The sequence below is a fragment of the Caloenas nicobarica genome, chromosome 7 (genome assembly GCF_036013445.1).
Source record: "Caloenas nicobarica isolate bCalNic1 chromosome 7, bCalNic1.hap1, whole genome shotgun sequence".
NCBI classification, from domain to species: Eukaryota; Metazoa; Chordata; class Aves; order Columbiformes; family Columbidae; genus Caloenas; species Caloenas nicobarica.
In genome coordinates this window covers 3,130,177-3,150,443 of record NC_088251.1, presented here as the reverse complement: position 1 = coordinate 3,150,443, position 20,267 = coordinate 3,130,177, and the positions used below count along the sequence as shown (strand labels likewise).

Below are 20,267 nucleotides of genomic sequence, written 5' to 3'. Positions count from 1 at the left end.
CTCCCCTTGAAATGGCATCTAACTCGTATGTAGGCAGGTCAATGCTGAAAGAAGTTACCATCTAGCCAAAAACTTTGGTATTTTTATTATATATTTGTAAAACATCTTAGAAGTAATTCGATCCTTGCACATTTATTTTATAAAATAATCATCTTCGGCCATTCCTGAGTCAATTCAGTGTTTTAATCTACCATAAAACGCCTGTGATATTACACATTATTTGAGATTGCCTGTAGAACTGTAAAGTCAATAATCCTTATTTCAGCCAGACTTGGCAAAAGGATATCAAACCAAGACTCCAGCTATAAATACATTATCCCATACAACACATCCACAGTTAACAGTACAACATCTAAAACCATGTTATTAGCACGAGGACCAAGACCATTCACTTAACGAGAGCCCCGTACAAACCATCCACCAACAATAAAGAAGTCACCATGGCATCTCGCTGGAGACATACAGAGCCATCGTAACTCAAACGCTGCCCTGCTGATCTTCTGTGAAAAATGAACCAGCCATCATTAGCATTTCAGAGTGGATTAGTGTTTTCCTTTAACTACAGCACACACACGAAATGATTTCTCCTCTGGAGAGTAGGTTCTATGCTATTTGGTCTGACCCACATGCCATTCCTGTGGATATCCATCTGCGCACAATGCAGTTCCACCAGCACCTATATCAAAGTTCAGTGGGCTCTTTCTTCACGAGAAAAGAAAGTGTAACCACTTTGATTTTAGTAGAAGAGCATGACGAGCTTGACGGCTAGTCAATCACCATGAGAAAAACCAACAACAATCTGAATGCTCGAGTATTTCAAACCTTCAAGTGACCTTTTGAGAGGATTTCAGTTTGAAAATACAATATGAGGAAAAGCTATGGATTTTAGAATTCATCTTATATCCAAAGCCTTTGCTAAATGTCTCTTAGAGATCGCTAGAAATGTAAAATAAGCAGTGGGGATCAAAGCTAGGGAAAGAAGAGTTAAGGAAAGGTGGGCTGGTGTCCAGCTGGTAATCTGGGTCAAGCAACATGTATAACTATTTGTCTTTGATTATGTGTGTTGGAAATTCTACTCAGCTTTCTGAAGGAGAGCAACCTCTCCTCAGATAGCAAGTTAGACAAACTGGGGAAGACAGAGGTGGACACAAGAAAAAAAAGAAAAAAAGAAACACTCTCACAGAAAAAATAGTCCCAGCCTAATAGAGTGGTCCCTGTGCAGGAAAATGCAATAGAACGAAGTGAAAAGTTTTTACTGGGAAAATCCTGGCAACTAAGGAGGAGGCCTGCAAAGAAAGCCTGGCTTCATCTACTCATCTACACCACAATAGAACAGCACAGCTACTGCTTTTAAAGCTGAGAGAGTTTTCTTGTGATGTGGTCATGGTTGTATTGTCCTCTCACTCCATCTCTCCAAACTAAAAGCTGGAAAAGAAATGGTTATGAAAGCCTCTGTATCTTTGGGCAGTGAAGAGAGAGAGTCTCAAAAAAAAACTTGCAAACAACAGTCAACACAAGGAAGACTGCATTTACACCTGGAGCATAAAAATAGCAACAGAGACAATACCATGTGAGTTTGAATAAGAATACATAGCATAGAAGTGCTGAGTAATCCAGAATGCTTGTTTTCAAAAAGGGATATTGATATCACAGGCATTGCAGAAATATGATGGGATTAAGACAAATCAGTGGACACTATGAAAAAGAAGACCGTATGAATTATATAGAAATGAGAGAAGACCAGGCTGACAAAGGACCAGAGCCAAGAATCAAGGAAAATATACAGGAAAATAGATAAATAAATTGAATATACACAGCAGAACTTCAAAATCTTCATAAGCTGTATTTCCATGCTAAAACAGCAGAAGTATATTAAGAACTGATATTGTCCCAGAACATCCCAGGAAAGGAACCATCACTGCAAAATACTGACACGAAATAACTTGCGACTTGTCAGCAAAAGTCCAAAAAATCAGCAATGTAGTGGAGATCAACTAAAATAATGAACAGCTTTCAAAAGATGCATAGGAAGATGCACAGGGAGACGTGAAACTACTGGGTACATGCACACACTTTAGAAGATATTTTTTGCACAAATAAATTGTGAACCAGAATCAGAATAATGATGTAACTGGATCCTCGCTCTGATGCAGTGTTGCTGTTCTGTTCCCATTACAGGCCCTCTACAAAAGACACTGTGAACATCCTTGAGAGATATTTAGGAAAATAAGACCTTAAGAAATAACGCAAAGGTGTGTGGTGTTCATGTTGTTGTTATTATTATTATTAGTTTGTTTGTTTTGGGGGTTTGGGGAGAGTTATTGTTCTTTTGGGCTCTTTTTTTTTTTTTTTTTTTCCCCCCCTTCTTTTTTCTTCTTCACAGACCAGATTTTTTTTGCTGCTATTCAAAGCCATAATGACAGTAAATATACACAGGTAACTGGTATACTGCAAGTGTTAATGAATGTAAGCAACTGCAGTGTTTAAATGTGAGATGACCCAACTTTCAAATAAAGACAATCTGCAAGAAAATTCTACCCTTTCTAATTGGTAAGTTGTTCAAATAACTGCTATTCAAACATTTTAGCATGTATAGATCACAAAATCCTCAACAAAAGCAGTTCATAGCTGCTGTTCACTTTGATGTATATTTACAGAAGAATTCGATAAATTAACGAAACAGAAACAAGTTTAGAGGTTGCACTTCAAACTTATTTGTGCGAAAACAACATGCGCTGGGCTGAAGAAGAAATGCCTGTTCTAAAACAAAAGCTGAGCTGTATATTGAAAAACAAAGCAGCACATTCAAGGCTTTTGCCCATCCCATACTATGGGAGGACAGTCCCAAGAGCAAGGTCATGAGTTTCAAAGTCTGTATTGCTGTTTGGAAGCAATGACAGATTTATTGTAAAGATTTGCCAGCAACGGCAGTGAGGTCACCATGCCCCAATAGACAGAAAATGTTCGTCTACCTGTAACCCTATTATAGTTGCAGGCTAAACATTTCCTTACCCAGCCCTTTGGCTTGAGAAAACATGTATTTACCTTATAAAGCTGGAGTTCTGCATCAACATTCAGCTAATTGGAGGTTTACTGTCATTAATTTAGATAATACACCTTCATTTTGCAAAAATAGCTTCTAGCAACTTCTTTAATTTAACCTTTCTTTTAGCCTTTTTTTTTCTTTAAGTGTCACACGACTAGCAATTCAGTGCTCACAAATGACCTCCCATGCCCCAGTTGTGCCGTAACAATCAATGGTAGAAAATTCATAAACCAGATTAAATTCTACAGCATTCACTTTGATGAATTAGTGGATTTTTTTTCCCTTAACTGCTCAGAGTTTCTTTGTTTTTTAGCTGAGTGCACTGCACTGGAAAGAGTAAACTAGGGACACACTGTATTTTTGTTACTTACACGGCTGTAATGAAAATAGAGCCACAGCATCCATTGCACTAAAGCTGGCTTTTAAAAATTTTTGCTGTTTATCTCTGTTCCTCATATATTTCTTTAAGTAGTGAGATAAGAACTGCCCATGACAAAGTGTTTCTGTATAAAATTTGAGATTATTACAGTATACGATAATGACTATACTTTCCTACCTGGTGTCACACCATGCCAGAATGAGGCACAACAGAGGATCATTTTTCCACAAAGCTTTAAGGGTGGCAAATGATCCCAAAATAAAAGATTAACTCCATCACTGCAAACCACATAACACGTTTTGTTCAAGGTAAAATTATTATTCACCTTTTAGATTAAGGATTGCAGGGGAAATTCATTCTGAGCTTTTTCCATTTCCCTCATATACACAATTTGGCTAATGAACCAAGAAGCCAATTAGTAAAACATCTCAATTTATAGCAGGTTGAGGTAATCTTTAGCCAGGGCACAGTTGAAACTCCTGCACTGTGAAAAGAAGAATTTTTGTCTTCAGAAGCAGCACCGTGGAGTTAATGAGCCCTCTTAATTCAAAGCATCAGTGATGACACTATTTGCCCAAAGACAGAGACTTCACCTCCCCCCAGCAGCACCTGCCAGGAAGCAGCAGAATCTGGATGAAATCTTTAAACACGCACCGTGTTTTCTTTCCGTTGACATTTTGTGGATCTTTGTGTATTTTGGCACACGGGCGTATCGTCCATGGTGGTGCGTGGCAGAGGTTGGGTGCCCACGTGGAGCTGTGGTTTTTGGAGAAGCTTCGTCTTCATGTAGCAGTTGTCCTCTTACAGGTACAGACCCCTCTTGCCACCAGGCCTCAGTTTTGCATCCAAGGCGTTGTGCTGAAGACTTTCTCCCAGTTTGCAGCCCTACTCATTGAGCAGGGGTGCTCAGCCTGATCTGAACCCGTGCCTTGTGCATGGCTGAGGAGAGGGACTAACCCAGAGGCCACTTTCCAGTTCCAGCACTGAACCAGGGTGTCCTGCGAGGTGTCTTTGTCCCATGAACCAATGCAAAAAGTCTCACACTTCAGAGGGGGGAAAAAAAACCCAAACACACACACACACAAAACATTTGAGGATTCAGAGAAGAGAGGAGGCTGAAGGGACAGTGCTCAAACAGGCTAATGGGGAGGGCAGATCTCAGCTCCCACCTTCTTCCCAGTTGCTGGGATCCACAGCCCAAATCCGCTCCTTCATGTCAGGTCTCTCAGCTAGTTTCTCTAGTTATGAGTAAATAGCTCATTAAAGGGCTGAAGAAATAGGAGACGGACTCTAGATTCGAGATTCAGAAGTGTATTTTCCCAGAACAAACCCATGGCCATGCTGGAGGGTGGGATAGGTATTAACAGAACAACAGAGGGTTCATGGGATAATCGAAAGCACATAAAGGAATAGGGGAGACAATCCCCTGCTAGAAAGAAATATTTGCTCCAGTGACTGCTCATGCATTTTGCACTACAAAAAGTACTTTATTAAAGTACCTTAAAAACACAAGAATTGGGAACTGCAGCCCAGACATTCCCTTCTGCTGCTGCAAAACCAACACAGGCAGCACTGTGTTTTATAAGACAATATATCCTTGTTTGTTAAAACACATTTCTTCCGGGGGGTTTCCATCCTATTACCGCCTGTTTCTTAACATTCTGCTCTCACCCTTGGTTAAACTGATTAAAGATATATGTTTTGCACCAGAGAGGTGTGTGTGCGCACAAGTGCAAGACATACGTCAATTGCTTCTTCCTCTATTAAACCACATCAAATCTTTACACACCTGCCTAGGACCCCAAAAGATGTCCCATCTCCCAACCTTCCTGCTTCTTCTCACATACTTCAACCCTTGATACCACCCTCGACATCCAGAAGTCAAACCCAATCCCACCTCTTCACGCATCAGCCTGACTACCCTGCAGCTAATGGAGGTGTCTCAGAGGAGGAGCTCGCCTGGGCTGGAAGGGAGGTAGAATCATGGGGGTACAGTGAGGACCTCTACAAGATACGGGTATTTTTTGCAGTACTGCCTGTATAGAGGTATTTAGGTCATGCAGCTCAGTTAAGTACTTCTACAAAGGCATTTGGGAGCAACCCATCCCATGTTCTAGTAGCACTATGGTTTGCACTTCGCAGTTTGGGAATCCCAGGTTTTGAGGAATTTCATTTCAGCAGAAGAGCACTTCCAGGGATGATCCTCTGCTGATCCTCCTTCTTGCAATCAGCCTGTGCAACTCCCGTTGGAAAAGGAAAGAATTAAGAGAAGCAGAGCACTTATACTGGAAGTGGAGCCTGCCTGACACATGCACATTTAATGAGTCCCAGAATTGGGTACAATTCAGAAGTTGTATATAGACAGACTCAGATTGCTACAAACATGAAGTGCAAGAAATAATTTGAACTACTCAAACATTATTGAGCTGCAATCAACTAATCACTTCGGAAAAAGACCAAGAGTCACGAACAGCTTAATGTAAACATCTTTTCAGCATGCAATAATAGGCAAAAAGGAAAACAAGTATTAGACTGCATAAGGAACAGAATGCATTATGGAAAGTAGAGTAGCACTAAAAATAATGTAGTGGTTTGCTGAAGTACTGTGTCTACTACTGATTCTCATCTGTAAAATTTTAAGGGGGCTTAAGTTGTTTAAGTATATCTGTTATTTTTAGCCTTTATGTACTAGATGCTCTTACAGTGAGAATTTGGAAATAGGCAATAAATATGGGAGGCTTTGTCTTTTAAATTCGGTGCATCAATAACCACAACTTTGCTGAAAAAATATTTAATTCAAATTCAACCAAGAGTTCCTCCGAGGCTTGGGCTCAATTTGATGCTAGGCAGTAGAAGTCAGGCACTTGCTTTTTCCTTGGAATAGTAAGGAAAAAGGAGAATTAATTTGACTTTATTTACAGCAATGGTAACATTATGAGAAGCATGAGACTTGGTAATTGAGTCAGGAGTAGAAGTGGAAGTCTCCTGTGACAGCCTGTAATTGTCAGAGCTCCAACTAAATTCAGCAGACACAGATTCAAGCAATATTTTGAATGCCTGGATAGTACCTGTATCCAGCCTGGCCTCTGCACCTCTAGAGATTCACTTCTCACTGTATTTTGGTCCTTCCATTTTAATACAGCAAGTATTAACCAGAAAACTGAATGGGTAGTTCTCCATGCTATAAAAATATTTCATATGTAAGTGCATAAACAATTCCATCCCCTGGCAACTGTGAGATTCTCGCTTGAAATGGTGATGGGAAAGATGGGACTCCAGGAATGTTAGAGTCAAGCAAGGATTCTGCGGATGTGAAATTGTTGGCAATTATGTCTGATCACTGGCTGCACATGTTTTTGCTGAATGTGTTCAGATTTACTGGAGAAATTGGGCTGAAGTATTACCGAATTCCAGGAGCCCTGATTAAAATAAACCGTGTTCAAGATACACGTACTGCAGGGACACTCTCGAGTCCAGTGAGAGCTCTGCACGAGCAGGAAGTGCCAGGCACCAGAACAAATTAAAGAAATGAATCGTCTCAGGAAATATTACTGCTGGTTTCCAAAAACAAGCTGAAATGCGGTTGCTACCTGAGGAGCGCAAAGGGGAAGAGAAACAACATTAACAGCAATACAGCGGAATTTGGATGTAAGAGGCAGAGCAGCTCGCTGAAGATCCAGACAGTAAATGAGCATAGATGATTAAGACCAAGCCATTACACAGGAACCTGCTGTGACCATCTATCAGCTGGAAGGGTTGGAAAGGCAATCCCAGCAGATAACGCCCCTTGCTCCCTCTTTCTTTAGCTGCCTCTCACAGACCTGAGACTGCATTAACCAGCCTGAAACATGCAGACAGCAGCACAAGTTTCCTCGCAGCCCGTTGAGCTGTTCCTCAGGTTTCTCCCCCCGGCACTTTCCGACTTTTTTGCTGCCCAAGCTGGAATGGAATGAACCACCAAAACAGCTCTTGAGCTCCGCACAAGCCCCACATTCAGCCCTCTTTCCTTGCACGCATCCGCTGTGTGGTGCCATTTATTCAGGGAGAGGTTTGGGGGTAATAACGCAATTTTGGGGCTACAGACTTGCCCCAGGCAGGTGCTGCAGGTCCTGTGCCCTTGCGCCCTGTGCCAGCCTGACGGGGTGAAAGCAGCAGATGCTATACCAGAGGGGGCCCTTCTCACAGCCCTCTGAGGAGCCCTGAGCAAGAAAAGAGCCCCTGGTTTTATGGAAGAGGGCTCAGAGACCCATTTACAAGCCCTTTTATCTTTCCACCTGCAAGAGAAAAGGGACCTGCGGTGGTGTTTGGCTTGCACTCTCACATCCTCCTCCCACGTACAACAACCGAGTCAGCCCACATTTCCCCCCGGAGAGAAGTACATGAAAGCGATTGCTAACAGCTCAGCTGCTGGAGAAAGGCTCCGCATGCTGCCGAGCGAGGTTTTGGCTTTGGGCAGCGTGGAAATTGCCACCAACCACACAAAGATGAGTCAAGAGGCCAACGCAGACCGCTGGCCAACAATCTGAGTCTCCTGCCTCCTCAGAGGATGCAAAGAGAAGATCAAACCTTATTTAATGATCTCACGTTGCCACTGGGAACGTGGTATCAAGGAGGTGATATAAGTGTGGCTGTAATAAGAATGAGTCCCTGGGTCACAGCTGCATTTTGTGCTTAAGGCAGGACTTCAGCCCTCTGGGTGAGGAACAGAAGATCTTTTCCCCAAACATAAAAATACTTCTCTTTTGAGTGCAGAAGCATCTTTATGCTATCTTGTTCATAACCTTGAGATTGATTTGCTCTTCATAAATGTTTGTAGGTGATGTCATGACAGTTTCCTTTTAAAGAGATTTATTTTACAGCCACGTTGTTGGTTTGTATTCCGAAATCTCAGCTACAAGACTCCACAGACTTGGGAATTAATGTACTAAATTTCTGCTTCTCAGACTGTACTAGCAGGGTTTTTTTAGTCAAATATCGTGCATCGAATATCAGTAATAATATAAGGCACTAACATTACGTCTATCGTGAGAACAAATTGCAATATACATCATATCTGTAAGGTATCACTGTGATAACCATTTGATGCAGCTGAGCTTTCAAATCTTTCCTTGGCAGAGTGACTAGCAAGCACCAGGGTCTGGCAAGTAGTTTTTGGGAAAGCAGACTCTGTCATGATGAAGGCAAGGATCCTCCATGCAGCTTCCCAAAGACGCCACAAAGCCTTGACTGCCCATGGAGCCACAGCCCAGGCAGCTGCTCTGAAGTCCAGCTTTTGCCAGTTTTTTTGCCAGCCCTCAACCTAGACATGACCACGTGCTTGTCACAGAATCACACGGAATCACAGAATGTCAGGGGTTGGAAGGGACCTCAAAAGCTCATCCGGTGCAATCCCCCCGCCGGAGCAGGAACACCCAGATGAGGTTACACAGAAGGTGTCCAGGCGGGTTGGAATGTCTGCAGAGAAGGAGACTCCACAACCTCCCTGGGCAGCCTGGGCCAGTGTTCCGTCACCCTGACTGAGAAGTAGTTTCTTCTCAAATTTAAGTGGAACCTCTTGTGTTCCAGCTTGGACCCATTACCCCTTGTCTTACTGTTGGTTGTCACTGAGACGAGCCTGGCTCCATCCTCGTGACATCCACCCTTTATATATTTATAACCATTAATGAGGTCACCCCTCAGTCTCCTCTTCTCCAAGCTCAAGAGCCCCAGCTCCCTCAGCCTTTCCTCATAAGGGAGATGCTCCACTCCCTTCAGCATCTTCATTGCCCTTGCTTGGGTTTTTCCTCCCAGCCCTGTTCTCAGTACTTGTGTGAGGTTGTGTCCTCAGCTTTCTGCTCCTCCTCTGCCTCTCCATATATTATCAACTCTCCTTTGCTGCGTTCTACATCAACTGTCATAATACAAACAAAAACTCTTCTCGCACCTGCCTTGAATGTGGATGTTTTGGATAGAGCATATTTACATGTAAATCAGAAAGTGCTATTTTTCTCCCTTGTACAGTTTTCTTAACATGAACAATTAAACTTCTATGCTGATTGAATACCAGTGTATCCCAGCATTTCAAGATCCAATCTAACCTAAACCAGCTTATGTTTTAAATATGCTTTTTTTTTTCCTCCTCCCAAAGGATTCCAGTGTCTTTCAGAAGCTGCAGTCAACAATGATTAAAAATAAACTCTTTCTGGAGCAGTCAGTAGAAGGCATATTGATAACTTGCCTTCACTACCCATTTCCATGGAGGAAAAGGGGGAAATCTTAGCTAAGCACAGCAGCTAAATGTCAACTGATGGCAGAGGAAATCTGTGAGATGCTCAGAACACAGTAAATAAATTGCACAGAAGTAAATAGAGGTATTTTTGGCGAACAAAGATTGCATTGTTCCAAAAGATGTACTCTTTTGGAGCATGCTAAATCTAGTACCTTGTTCATCAAGTTATGATCTCCCTTAGATGCAAGATACTCACAGTTGTTGATGACCTACTCACCTTCTACCACCAATGTCCGTACATCACCAAAAATGGTCAAGAAAAGTAGCAGAAAATATTAAGTATCTATAAACAGAGATGGGCTCCTAGAAATTGTCAGTACCTGTGGCCAGGTTCACTTGGGCACTGGAGGATGCAAAAACAAGGCTCACATTCACTCCCATTAATATTTCTAGTTGAAGCTTAAAGAACAGTAAAATAAACTAAGCCATAACAGAAAAGACATAATAGCAGACAGATAAACAGTTGTTATATCTCCAACTTTCCATCACCAGAAAACAGTGAAATACATGATGGTGGTTTAAGATTTTTTTCAAAAAGGCTAAGGGCTCCCTGAATTCAGAGGGCTGGGCAATACTGGCCTGTAAGATAAATGGCACTGGCCCCAACATGTGCTGCATATTCCCAATACATCTGGACTCCAGTTGGAATTAAAATTCACATTGCAGCAGCAATTAAAAGACAGAACTAGGTCATGAGCTGTTGTTCAAGGCACTGTGCAGGCAAAGAAAGAGGGAAAAAAAAAAAAGCCCAAAGCAAGCAGCATTTGCCCTAAAAATTTCAGTGTCAAGAAATTCAGAAATAGGAGATCACAAAAAGGGGAGGACGCAACAGGAAAATAAGAGTTTGGGTGATTTAGCTACGCCATGCTACGCGCTCACCTTTTCACCAAGCAATGACTGTTACCGCAGCCAGTTCTCAGTTCGAGTTATGGTAATTTCGGGAGAGGACAGCAAATGGTTGAACTGGTGATGCTCGGCACCCACTCAACGCTCGCCAGTGTGTTTGGCCCTGTACCCACGGGCTGGTGCTGCACGCGTGGGACGTTTCTTCGCGCCTACGTACAGCATTGTTTGAGAAAGCCATTTCTGTGGCTGGAAGATTTCTATAAAAGAAACCATAGCAACCCTCCTAAATCTACTGGAGCAGCCATTCACAATTTGCTATGTCCATTCTGGTAAGCAGCTTTTTCTTTTTCCCCCATTAAGTTCAGTATCTCTGTCCAACTATTTTATTCTATATGGAAAGAATTGTATGAGAGATATATCCACAATGCACTCAATGGTATATCATACTCAGTGTGACATCGCACTTTGTATTGTCCACATCCTATTCTAGATGTAGGAAGTGAGAATGAAATCACATTGCTTCAATTCCTTTTTTAAAATTGCACTTAGAAGTTTTGTGCTGTTATCTGCAGGCTAGCACAGAACCTGACTGCAGACTGCTTTTCTGGTTTTGTGATACTTCACACTATTATTAATGAAGGTGAGCACCTGCCTGCAATTTAGCAGGTGACCGATTTTCATTCACTCAGTTGCATGAGCAAAAAGCTGGTTGAAAGAAATTTTAGCAAATCAAGGGCCAGCTAACTAGTTGTTGATTAAACCTTCCTTTCAGTATAATTTAGCCTAAATAGTGACCTTTTAATATAAACTGACTACACAGGAAAAAAGTACCCTCCTTCTCTAAGACTTTGTGAGGCAACATCACCTGTTAAAGCTGGATATTACTGAAAAAGGAAAAAAAAGTCATTTTATATCTATTTCAAAAATAGTCCTCACTACCCACGAGAGCTGTGGGTATATTCTTTTGACTCAATTCTTCATCTTCCAAAAGACATTCAAAATAACCCGCAATAATTAATTTCATCGCCATTCATTGTCTGTTTGTTCTGCACCATTACATCCTCTGTCCCTTAAACAGCCTGCACTGATGCTCTTTAATCATCAGGAAAGGTTTATATAAAGGCAAAGACATATTTTCAGTTGTTTGTGAGGCATCCCTAAGCAGGACCCTAATTATTAATGGTAACGCACCATCAACAAGGCTCAGTGAAAGGCTGTGTGTACTTTGCAGGGAGCGCAAGAAAGATTGTGCGTGTTCAAAATAGACAGTGGTCATCACCGTACGCCCGACAGCACTTTAAGCTGAATTTTCCCAGTTGCCACTGGTGGATTGAGAGGTGTCAGACAGCACCACGGGAGGGGGTCGCAACCATAATTCCACAGCAAGAACAAAGCTCTCGGGAAATGTGTTGCCAGGAAAGGCGAAAACAGCAAAAATGACAAAGCGGTTGCTACAAAAAACCACCATGGTATTATTCAGAGTAATTCACACAAATCGCTTGATTTTGACAGCGACTGAAAAGGTTTTTTAGGATTCACCTACAACTGAAGTGGGTATCTTGCCAGTAATAGATTAACTCTTTTATCAACTCGGGAAACAATTAAAGACTTGGTTAAAAGATAAGATATTCCTCTCTGGTGCCACTGATGCCTCAAAGCATGGAAATATCAAACCGTTTCCAACAGTTATTCATTACCGTAACAGTTAGAAGGAGACTCCAGTGTCTCATAATATTCCTAATGTAGACGCTCTGAATGTAGGCAAATTATACTTAAAAAAAAAATTAAAAAAAAATCAAAGGGTTCAACCTTTGAAAGCATACCATGATTTACTGCTCATAATGCCAGAGGTCATTCTGAAAGACACCACTGTCAACTAATGAATGAAAATGAAGACACTCTTCCAGCTAATTGCTCTCACAGCACAATACCACAACACGTTCTGTAGACAAGTCAGTTCTTGAAGGCTGCGAAATGAAAAGTTCTCAGTCAGTATATTTTACTCATCTCCTATAGTCAATTCAGGCCTTTAGGAGACACTTCCTTTGTCAGCCGTGGCTACATGACAAGGCTGTGGCATGGACCCTCAATCTACTTTACAGCTTCAGTTTCTTCAAATGCAGGTTACAAAAACAGTTGCCTGTTAGTAATTACTGTCAGCCATTAGTTGACTGATCAGTAATTGTCATTTAAATATATTAAGGCTGACATTCAGGTTCTGAACTTCCCTTTCTGTAGCTCCGAATGATTAAGTAGAATCATTTCGGTTGGAAGAGACCCTCAGGATCATCGAGTCCAACCATAACCTAACCTAACTCTAGCACTAACCCATGTCCCTAAGAACCTCATCTAAATGCCTTTTAAACACCCCCAGGTATGGTAACTCCACCTGCAATTCAACCTGAAAATGGTTTGGGGCTCTCTCCTCTTGTCCCTTACCTGTTCTTCTGCTCAAGAAATCAAATCTTCCTTGGACATCACAAGGTGTCACTACGGGGTGCACACAAACACACAAAACCCAAACAAAACAAACCAAAAAAGACACCCAACCAATCAACAAAAAAACCCCACAAACAAACAAACTGATCAGAGGCTTGGCTAATTCCTGAACTGATTATCCCACTGGCAGGAAGAAATGCACTTTCCCAAAGAACTACGCAATTCAAAACTTGAGGATAAATCTTTCACGCATTAATTTTACAAGCCGTGGGAAGCACGACTGACGTGTTACACCATCGCACACAACTGTGATGAATGCATATTGCACTTCACTGACTGTCATCTGAGACAGGTTTGGGCCAGGGACCACACACATAGATTTGAGTGTGACTGTCCTCTGCTCACCTCTCCCTCTCTGCAGAGATACAGAGGCAGAAATGTCACATGAAACAAGAGCAATGCTGTCTGAAAGTGGTCTTGAAACATGCCCCGGGGACATATCAGCTTGGGGCTGGGCTGCAGAAAGGACTGCTGCTCTCAGGCACACAACGGGATTTACAGCAAAGGAACAGAAGAAAAACAATTAAAACCTTTATTATAAGAAGCCTTTATGCATTGCCGTTTTACCTGTGCTGTTGTCCTGTTTAATATGTATAATCATACCAGCTCGGCTTTTCCACTCAGAAGCCACTAGGCAGCTAGTAATAAAAGCATATAATTAAGGTCATTGTGTTGGTTTAATCTTTTGTTAAGGTTAAAGACCAAACTGAGTCACCCACAATGTCTCGTGGTTCCCTTGTGCTGGGCACTGGTTCCTGGACACACACGCGGCACTGCTGTCCCCACAACAAACGTGACAATTCCCACACACCAAACCACAGGACCCATCTCCTGCTCCAGGCCCTGCTATGGTAGCTCAAGTTTGCTCCGTGGCTTTGAGCTGAGAGACCAATAAAGTAAGTGGGTGACGTTCAACCAGCGCTCGGCTTTCCCTTGGCCGCGTCCCAGACCTTGCTCAACCTGCACGCTGGCTTTTCCAGTCTTTCTGCTTTCTCTGCCATAGACTCCCAGACAGCTGCAAAACAACAGCTGGAAGATTTCCTCTACTGGTACTTAAAAACTTGCTTTTCATTTTGCGTACTGCTTGGGCTTAGAACGGGAGGTCGGTATAATTTCAAATATCTTATTCCATCTCAATTACCATTTATACAAGTCTTGCAATGGAAGCCCTAAGCAGGAAACCTCAGTACCCTTCCATATTGATACAGCAAAGTCCATCAACCGCAGCCATGCCGCAATGCACTGCCTTTGCATGACCAACCCCAAAAGCAGCAAAATAAATCTTACGCAAAGGAGGGAATGCTGCCAAACTACAAAGAACCTGCTCTCTCCATCGCTCACAGCATCCACACGCACGGCTTTGCTCTCACAGAGCTTCAAACCTGGGGAAACAGTGGGGACTGTGCATCCCCTGCCCGCTCTCTGGGGTGGGAAAGGAGGAGATGTGGGCATCCTCTAATGAAGAGACGTGAGGATGACATATTGGTGATTACAGGAAACACCTCTTACTGTACCTAGTTTGCATGCACAAAAAAAAAAAAACCCAAGCCAAAAAAAACTAAACAGGCTGTTCCAAATTGCTGCACACATGATTTTTAATACAAAACGAGCGGAACAGTTCTAAAGCACGTTTTTGCCCAAATTTTAGACTTTTCAGTAAATTCGCATGAACATCTGTCTCTAAAACTCACAGAAGGCAGTAAAAATTAAGACAGGCACCTGACCTCTACTCATTATCAGAACAAGATACTTAAAAAAATCCCACCAGTGCATGTGATTTTTTTCTTCTTTTCTTATAATTCAAAGGAGAACAGATGTAAAAAAATGTACCCTCACATTAATGTGCAACCAATGCTCGTGGGGTTGTACAAGGGTTGGGAACTAACCCCATGGGCAGGGGTCAGGGGACGGAAAGGGACTTACTTGGAGAGGCTTAATGCTCCTCCTGGGATATCTCATTTATATATGTACGTGTATATATATAGTATACCTCATTTGCAAGTACAAAACACCAAAATGTTTGCCATATGTTGAAGCCGATTAAGGAATAATTTTTTCATTCAATGCGAACGAAAAGCCAACCGATACTTAAGGCCAACATCACTTATCTGTATGTTTTATATACCACCTGGAACCGTCATCTGCTGCATTTTTACTTCATTTCTACTTTGTCCCCTTCAGGGTACACACAAGAGAATATTTCCACAGAGCAACGACTGTGACGGTCACAGGTAACGCTGATATCCACACAACCGCCACTGGCATCCAGCACAAACACGGGTTGACGCTTTGCAGAGCACCAGGGACTGTTCATGACTATTTATACTTCTCAACCCCATTGCACCAAAAGCTTTTAGGTAATTAGTTTCCCCTCGTTAAGAGATGCGGTGCCTGGGGAAGGGCAGGCAGGTGCTCCCAAGCCCTGTCCTGGATTACAGGGGTGGAAAGCTCAGAGGTGCCAGGCTGGGCTGATGAGGAGGCCAACAAAACCATGACATTTATACAAATGTGTTATTCCCAAAGCAGAACTGCAGGTAGTTTTGGGGCAAGATCAGGGACCATAACAGCAAGGAAAAAAATATTCACAGGACATTACCACGAAACCCATTATTTAAATCAGAAAGATGAACAGTATTTATCAACATCACTTTTATGGAGGCCCAAATGTACTTCATGAGACATCAGGTGTCACAGTGAATTTTTGCTAAAGTTCCACCCTATCCTAAAAGAACCCAAGTTTATATACCTCACATACAAAAAAAAAAAATCTACAAATACAGTCAGAGTGAGTAGCACTATTCCACTACAAGCACATCTCTAATAAAATATATGGGGTTTGTACCTTCTTACTGACACATCTAATGCATTATTCCGTTTCTCTTTTATACTTTTAGAAGCAAAACAGACATTTGTTAAAGTCTAATTTAATATTATCGCTAATGCATTCAAACACTTCGCTAAGAACTGTGTTGCTAAAATTACATTACAGAAAAAAACCAAGGTAAGAGACACTGTTATCTCCTTGAAAAATATGGGCCTTCTGCTACAGCACCTACTGATGTGAATCTATTGCAAGCAGCAGGATTACTTACGTGGATAAGGATTACTCCCATGATTAAGGAGTGCAGGATTACATCCATTGTTTGCATATCTCCTGTTATTTACATATCCCTATTTTCACTTCTCGTTATTTTTTCTCAAAACATAGGGGATTTAATTACTGTTAGCACTAGATATCATTATGCTGTACTCTTATCCCTTCAAAATTTGACTGTCTTTATGAAGTCTAATAAAATACTTTTATAATCAAAACAAAGAAAATAAAGTAGAAGCAGCAGAATTTGGACTATATAATTAAGAACAAACAAATAAAAAGAGAGCTTGTTATCCGCAACCAAAACTTATTCACAACTCATTACATATTCACACTCCAATCCATGGCCTCTGCTCTGAGATGCTGATTACGTATATCAATTTTTAACTGTGCCAAGCAGTGAGTTACCTGAGAGTTCTCAGGCAATGCTGACAGTATCTCTACCAGGAAAAAAAAAAAAAAAAAAATCAGATAAACAATTGCAACAAATAGTATAAGTAGGTATTCTGATAATGAATAATAAAGCAAAACATTTTGATGCTTTTCACCTTATAAAGAAGTGCTAAGTCTCATCTTATACTTTACATACAAAAGTTATCTCCTTCCTATCCTTAGGAAACTTGGGTAAGTTACCTTTTCAACTATTTTATGATACAACATAATAGTTAATGCATGGTAAGAATGTTATGCAGGTCTCAGTTTCTGTTCCCAACCCAATCAGAAATGCATTTAGCTGAATAAAGAGCAACAACACAAGTTACACTCAGAACAGAGAACTGGCATTGCCTGTGAAAAATAACACACATTCCTTCAGATTCTCCAGTTTGACACTGAATTACATTAGTCCCAGTTTTGTTTTCAGGAAATCAGACCTAGATCATAAATACATTTTGTTTTAGTAGCATGCTACAGGGATTTGAAAATGTAAATAAAACGAGTTAATTTGAGAAGGCTTGATCATAACTTCAGTGTCGGTTCTGTAGATACTGTTTACATGCTTTTGAGAGTTAAAAATAAAGATATTGCATGCCTTTTTAGGCTTCTTTAAGTCATTTTAAAAGCAAAAAGAATGCAGACTGTTTTAAGAAAGGCTAATAAAACATGGCACATTATAGTTACCATAAAATGAAAGCTTGCAGTGGATTCAGGAAACACCAAAAATTGCACAAACTTACCAAAGCAACCCGTTGTCTTCCAAGAAGAGCAGTTTATGGTCAAGTACATTTGAGTTACAAAAGACCGTGTTTCCCGGGTCCATTTCGCACAAGGCTTAACCTGCAAATCCACCCGGCTGTGTCGGGCGCAGCGGACGCAGGGAGGGTTCCCTTCTCCCAAAGGCATTTCGGTGACTCCGCGGGGACGTGTGATGGCCCGAGCGTGGCCGGGCTGCCTGCCACTTGTTGCAATGGTAACAGGGAAAGCCAGGATCTGCATGCCGGGGCTGCAAGAGCATAAATAATTCATGTCCTCCACCTCCCCGCATTAGCATGCTGCTCAGGCAGCTCCAATGAAGCAATTCATCCCGTCCTTTGTCTCCAGGAAAAAAAGCTCGCTGGATTAATGAGGGTTATCTGTGATGATAAAACCTGGGCCTGCTGATTTATTTAGTCTGATTGGTTAGAACTTGTGCCCCCAAATGCAGGTTTTCGGGCCGGAATATAAATGCAGTTGTGCATCCTCAACCTTAGGCAGGTGTGGGTCGTTTGGCTACAGCAACGATATCCAGCTACAGCACATGAATGTTTCATTTTCTTGACTCAAATATTGAAGCTGGGCTCTGTTCCTGAGTGCTTCTCAAGCAAAGTTAAGAGGAAATCTCCAAGTATGCTGCTCACACGTGCTTTTGTGCATATTTCTGTAACGACCTCTTATGCTACTAAATAGCTAACACCTGGCTTCCAAAATGTTTGTCTTCTAAGTACAAGATATGGCAAAACCCTCCTCAAATTTATAATTTGCCTTTTAAAAAAAATAGCCATACATTGCAATGTTATTTTTAAAAGAAGGTTTTGAAAGTGGTATTTTTCAATGTGCTGTTGTCATTTTTACTTAAAGTTTGTTTAAATAATTAGCAGTAGCACCATTAGGTTCCTTAATGTTTACCATCTAGAAGTCTACAATAACTGACAATAGTAACAACAATAAAATAATCATAACTCCGATTAATTGCTCACAAAACTGATAATTGAACACAATGAAGGATTTTTTTAATCAATTACCTATGTAGTTACATGATGCATTATTGGGATGCATAAACACAGATTTTACCATTTCAGCTGATACTGCTGAGAAGAGCAGTGGAATATTGTGTTCATTTTGGTATCCGTTTTCTAAATAGGACACTGGCAAATAAGAGAATGTAGAAAATCACTGCAGAAATTATTTGAACTCACTAAGGAAAAAGTTCTTAAAAATAAGTGATTCAAGCTGGCTTGTTGTCAAAAAAGGATATTGAGAGTTGACTGCAGTGTACAAAGGGCTTCACAAGGAGAAAATACGTCGGCTAGAAGTACTCTCAGGTACATATTTCTAATGGAGAAGGTGATTACTTATGACAAAAATGTACTGAGTACACTAGTGATCACTACATTTTCTAAATACCTTTCTAGAAGATGTGTTTTTGCCAAACAAACAACTAGGAGTTACTGGATGCAAAAAAGTTTTACAGACTTAATGTAGGGAAGATAAGAACAAATTCCTTAAAATTCTTTTAGCATTGCATTGTGATCATGTAGTTCATTTAAGTCAACAGCACATATCTTCCAATCAGTTGCATATACTGATTCTGGTAATCTTTAAATAAAAAAAATTTGCAATGATTTCAAGATTTCATCCAGAGAACCATTAAATTCTAATGTAAATGAGGCTAATGAACATTTCATGGCAAACTTCATAACATTTGGTGCTGAACATTTCTAGAACAACCTGGGTGGATGCACTTTTCCTCCCACCATTTTCTCACCATTCTAGTTAATACAAGAAACAAAACCAACTTGGAGCACAAGGATATAAAATAATTTGATTTTGCCTGAGAACTTATATGTAAAGCTTATTTCTGCCGCTGTTATTCGTATTCTAGACTGTTTTAGGCTGATAAAAAGTGCAACTTTGTTCAGTGTTTGATGTAGATAGGATTGAATGACTTTCAAAACTTTGATCACCAGCTTAGAACTGCAGCAGGGACAGAACAATTTGTGATAAGCTGCTAGATTTTGGCACAAAGTATAACTTGCTGTTTCTTCCAGATTGCAGGTGCGGTAGGGTTTCAAGGTGGTGATTATGGAGATCACTGCTGAGGTCACCCCCTCCACTGCTGGACTTGTAACAATGGCCAAAAAATATGTTTTCACCTGAAATAACACTATTTCTTCACTCACACTAAATGTTGAAAATGTCCTTTGGAATATGTGCAACATTAAAGGAAAGGTTAGGCAGAAAGGGAGAAGGTAGCCAGACATATACGGGCCAACTCAGTCCTGGAAACATTTCCCAGCAGGGAAATTTGGGATCAAATTTGTTTTTCCTTCTGTATATATGATGATATCTCTGCCTGCCACTGTGGAAGGGGATTATGCAGGTCGATACCAGCAGAACGGCTTCAGCAATGGAGTTGGCACGTCCTGCAACTTCTCTAGAGGTCTCCAGGTAGATGGTGAACAGGAATGAGGACAAGGAAGAGCTACAGAGAAGGCAAAGGGAATAGCTACCTACTGATGTGATGTGAGTTTTGCCTGAAAAATTGATTGACACAGTTGTAGCTCAGACTACCTATTCAGCCAATGTCATATATGCAAGTCAGTGACAAATTATGGTTGACTGTGCTTGAAAGCTAAAGAAATGTTGAGTAGCACGAGCAGGAAGATGGGGTTCCTATCCATTGCCATCGAAATATCATCTTTTAGTGCTGTTGACAGTTTAATAGCTACTCCTGTACGTTGGAGAGCATTGTGAAGTACTGCCACTATATTATTAACCTAGGCTGGAACTTTCCTGCAAATGCAGAGCAAAAAACCACAAAAATGGAGTTTCTGAAATAGTTTAAGATTAAAGGTGTGCTGTTCACAGCATGAATAGTATCTTTCTAATTGGATTTCAGGAGGATCCAATAACACTTTAACCCCCGATTACGTTATCA

General features: G+C 41.1%; 1 protein-coding gene across 1 annotated transcript in view; it reads right to left on the bottom strand.

The window, feature by feature from the left end:
- Window positions 1-17,596, bottom strand: part of C7H10orf90 (chromosome 7 C10orf90 homolog) — a 66,017-nt gene extending 48,421 nt beyond the window's left edge. The window contains exon 1 of the mRNA XM_065638975.1: window positions 17,308-17,596. Coding sequence (XP_065495047.1) covers window positions 17,308-17,596 — 289 coding nt within the window. The remainder of the gene's footprint in view (window positions 1-17,307) is intronic.
- Between the last annotated feature and the right edge of the window lie 2,671 nt (window positions 17,597-20,267).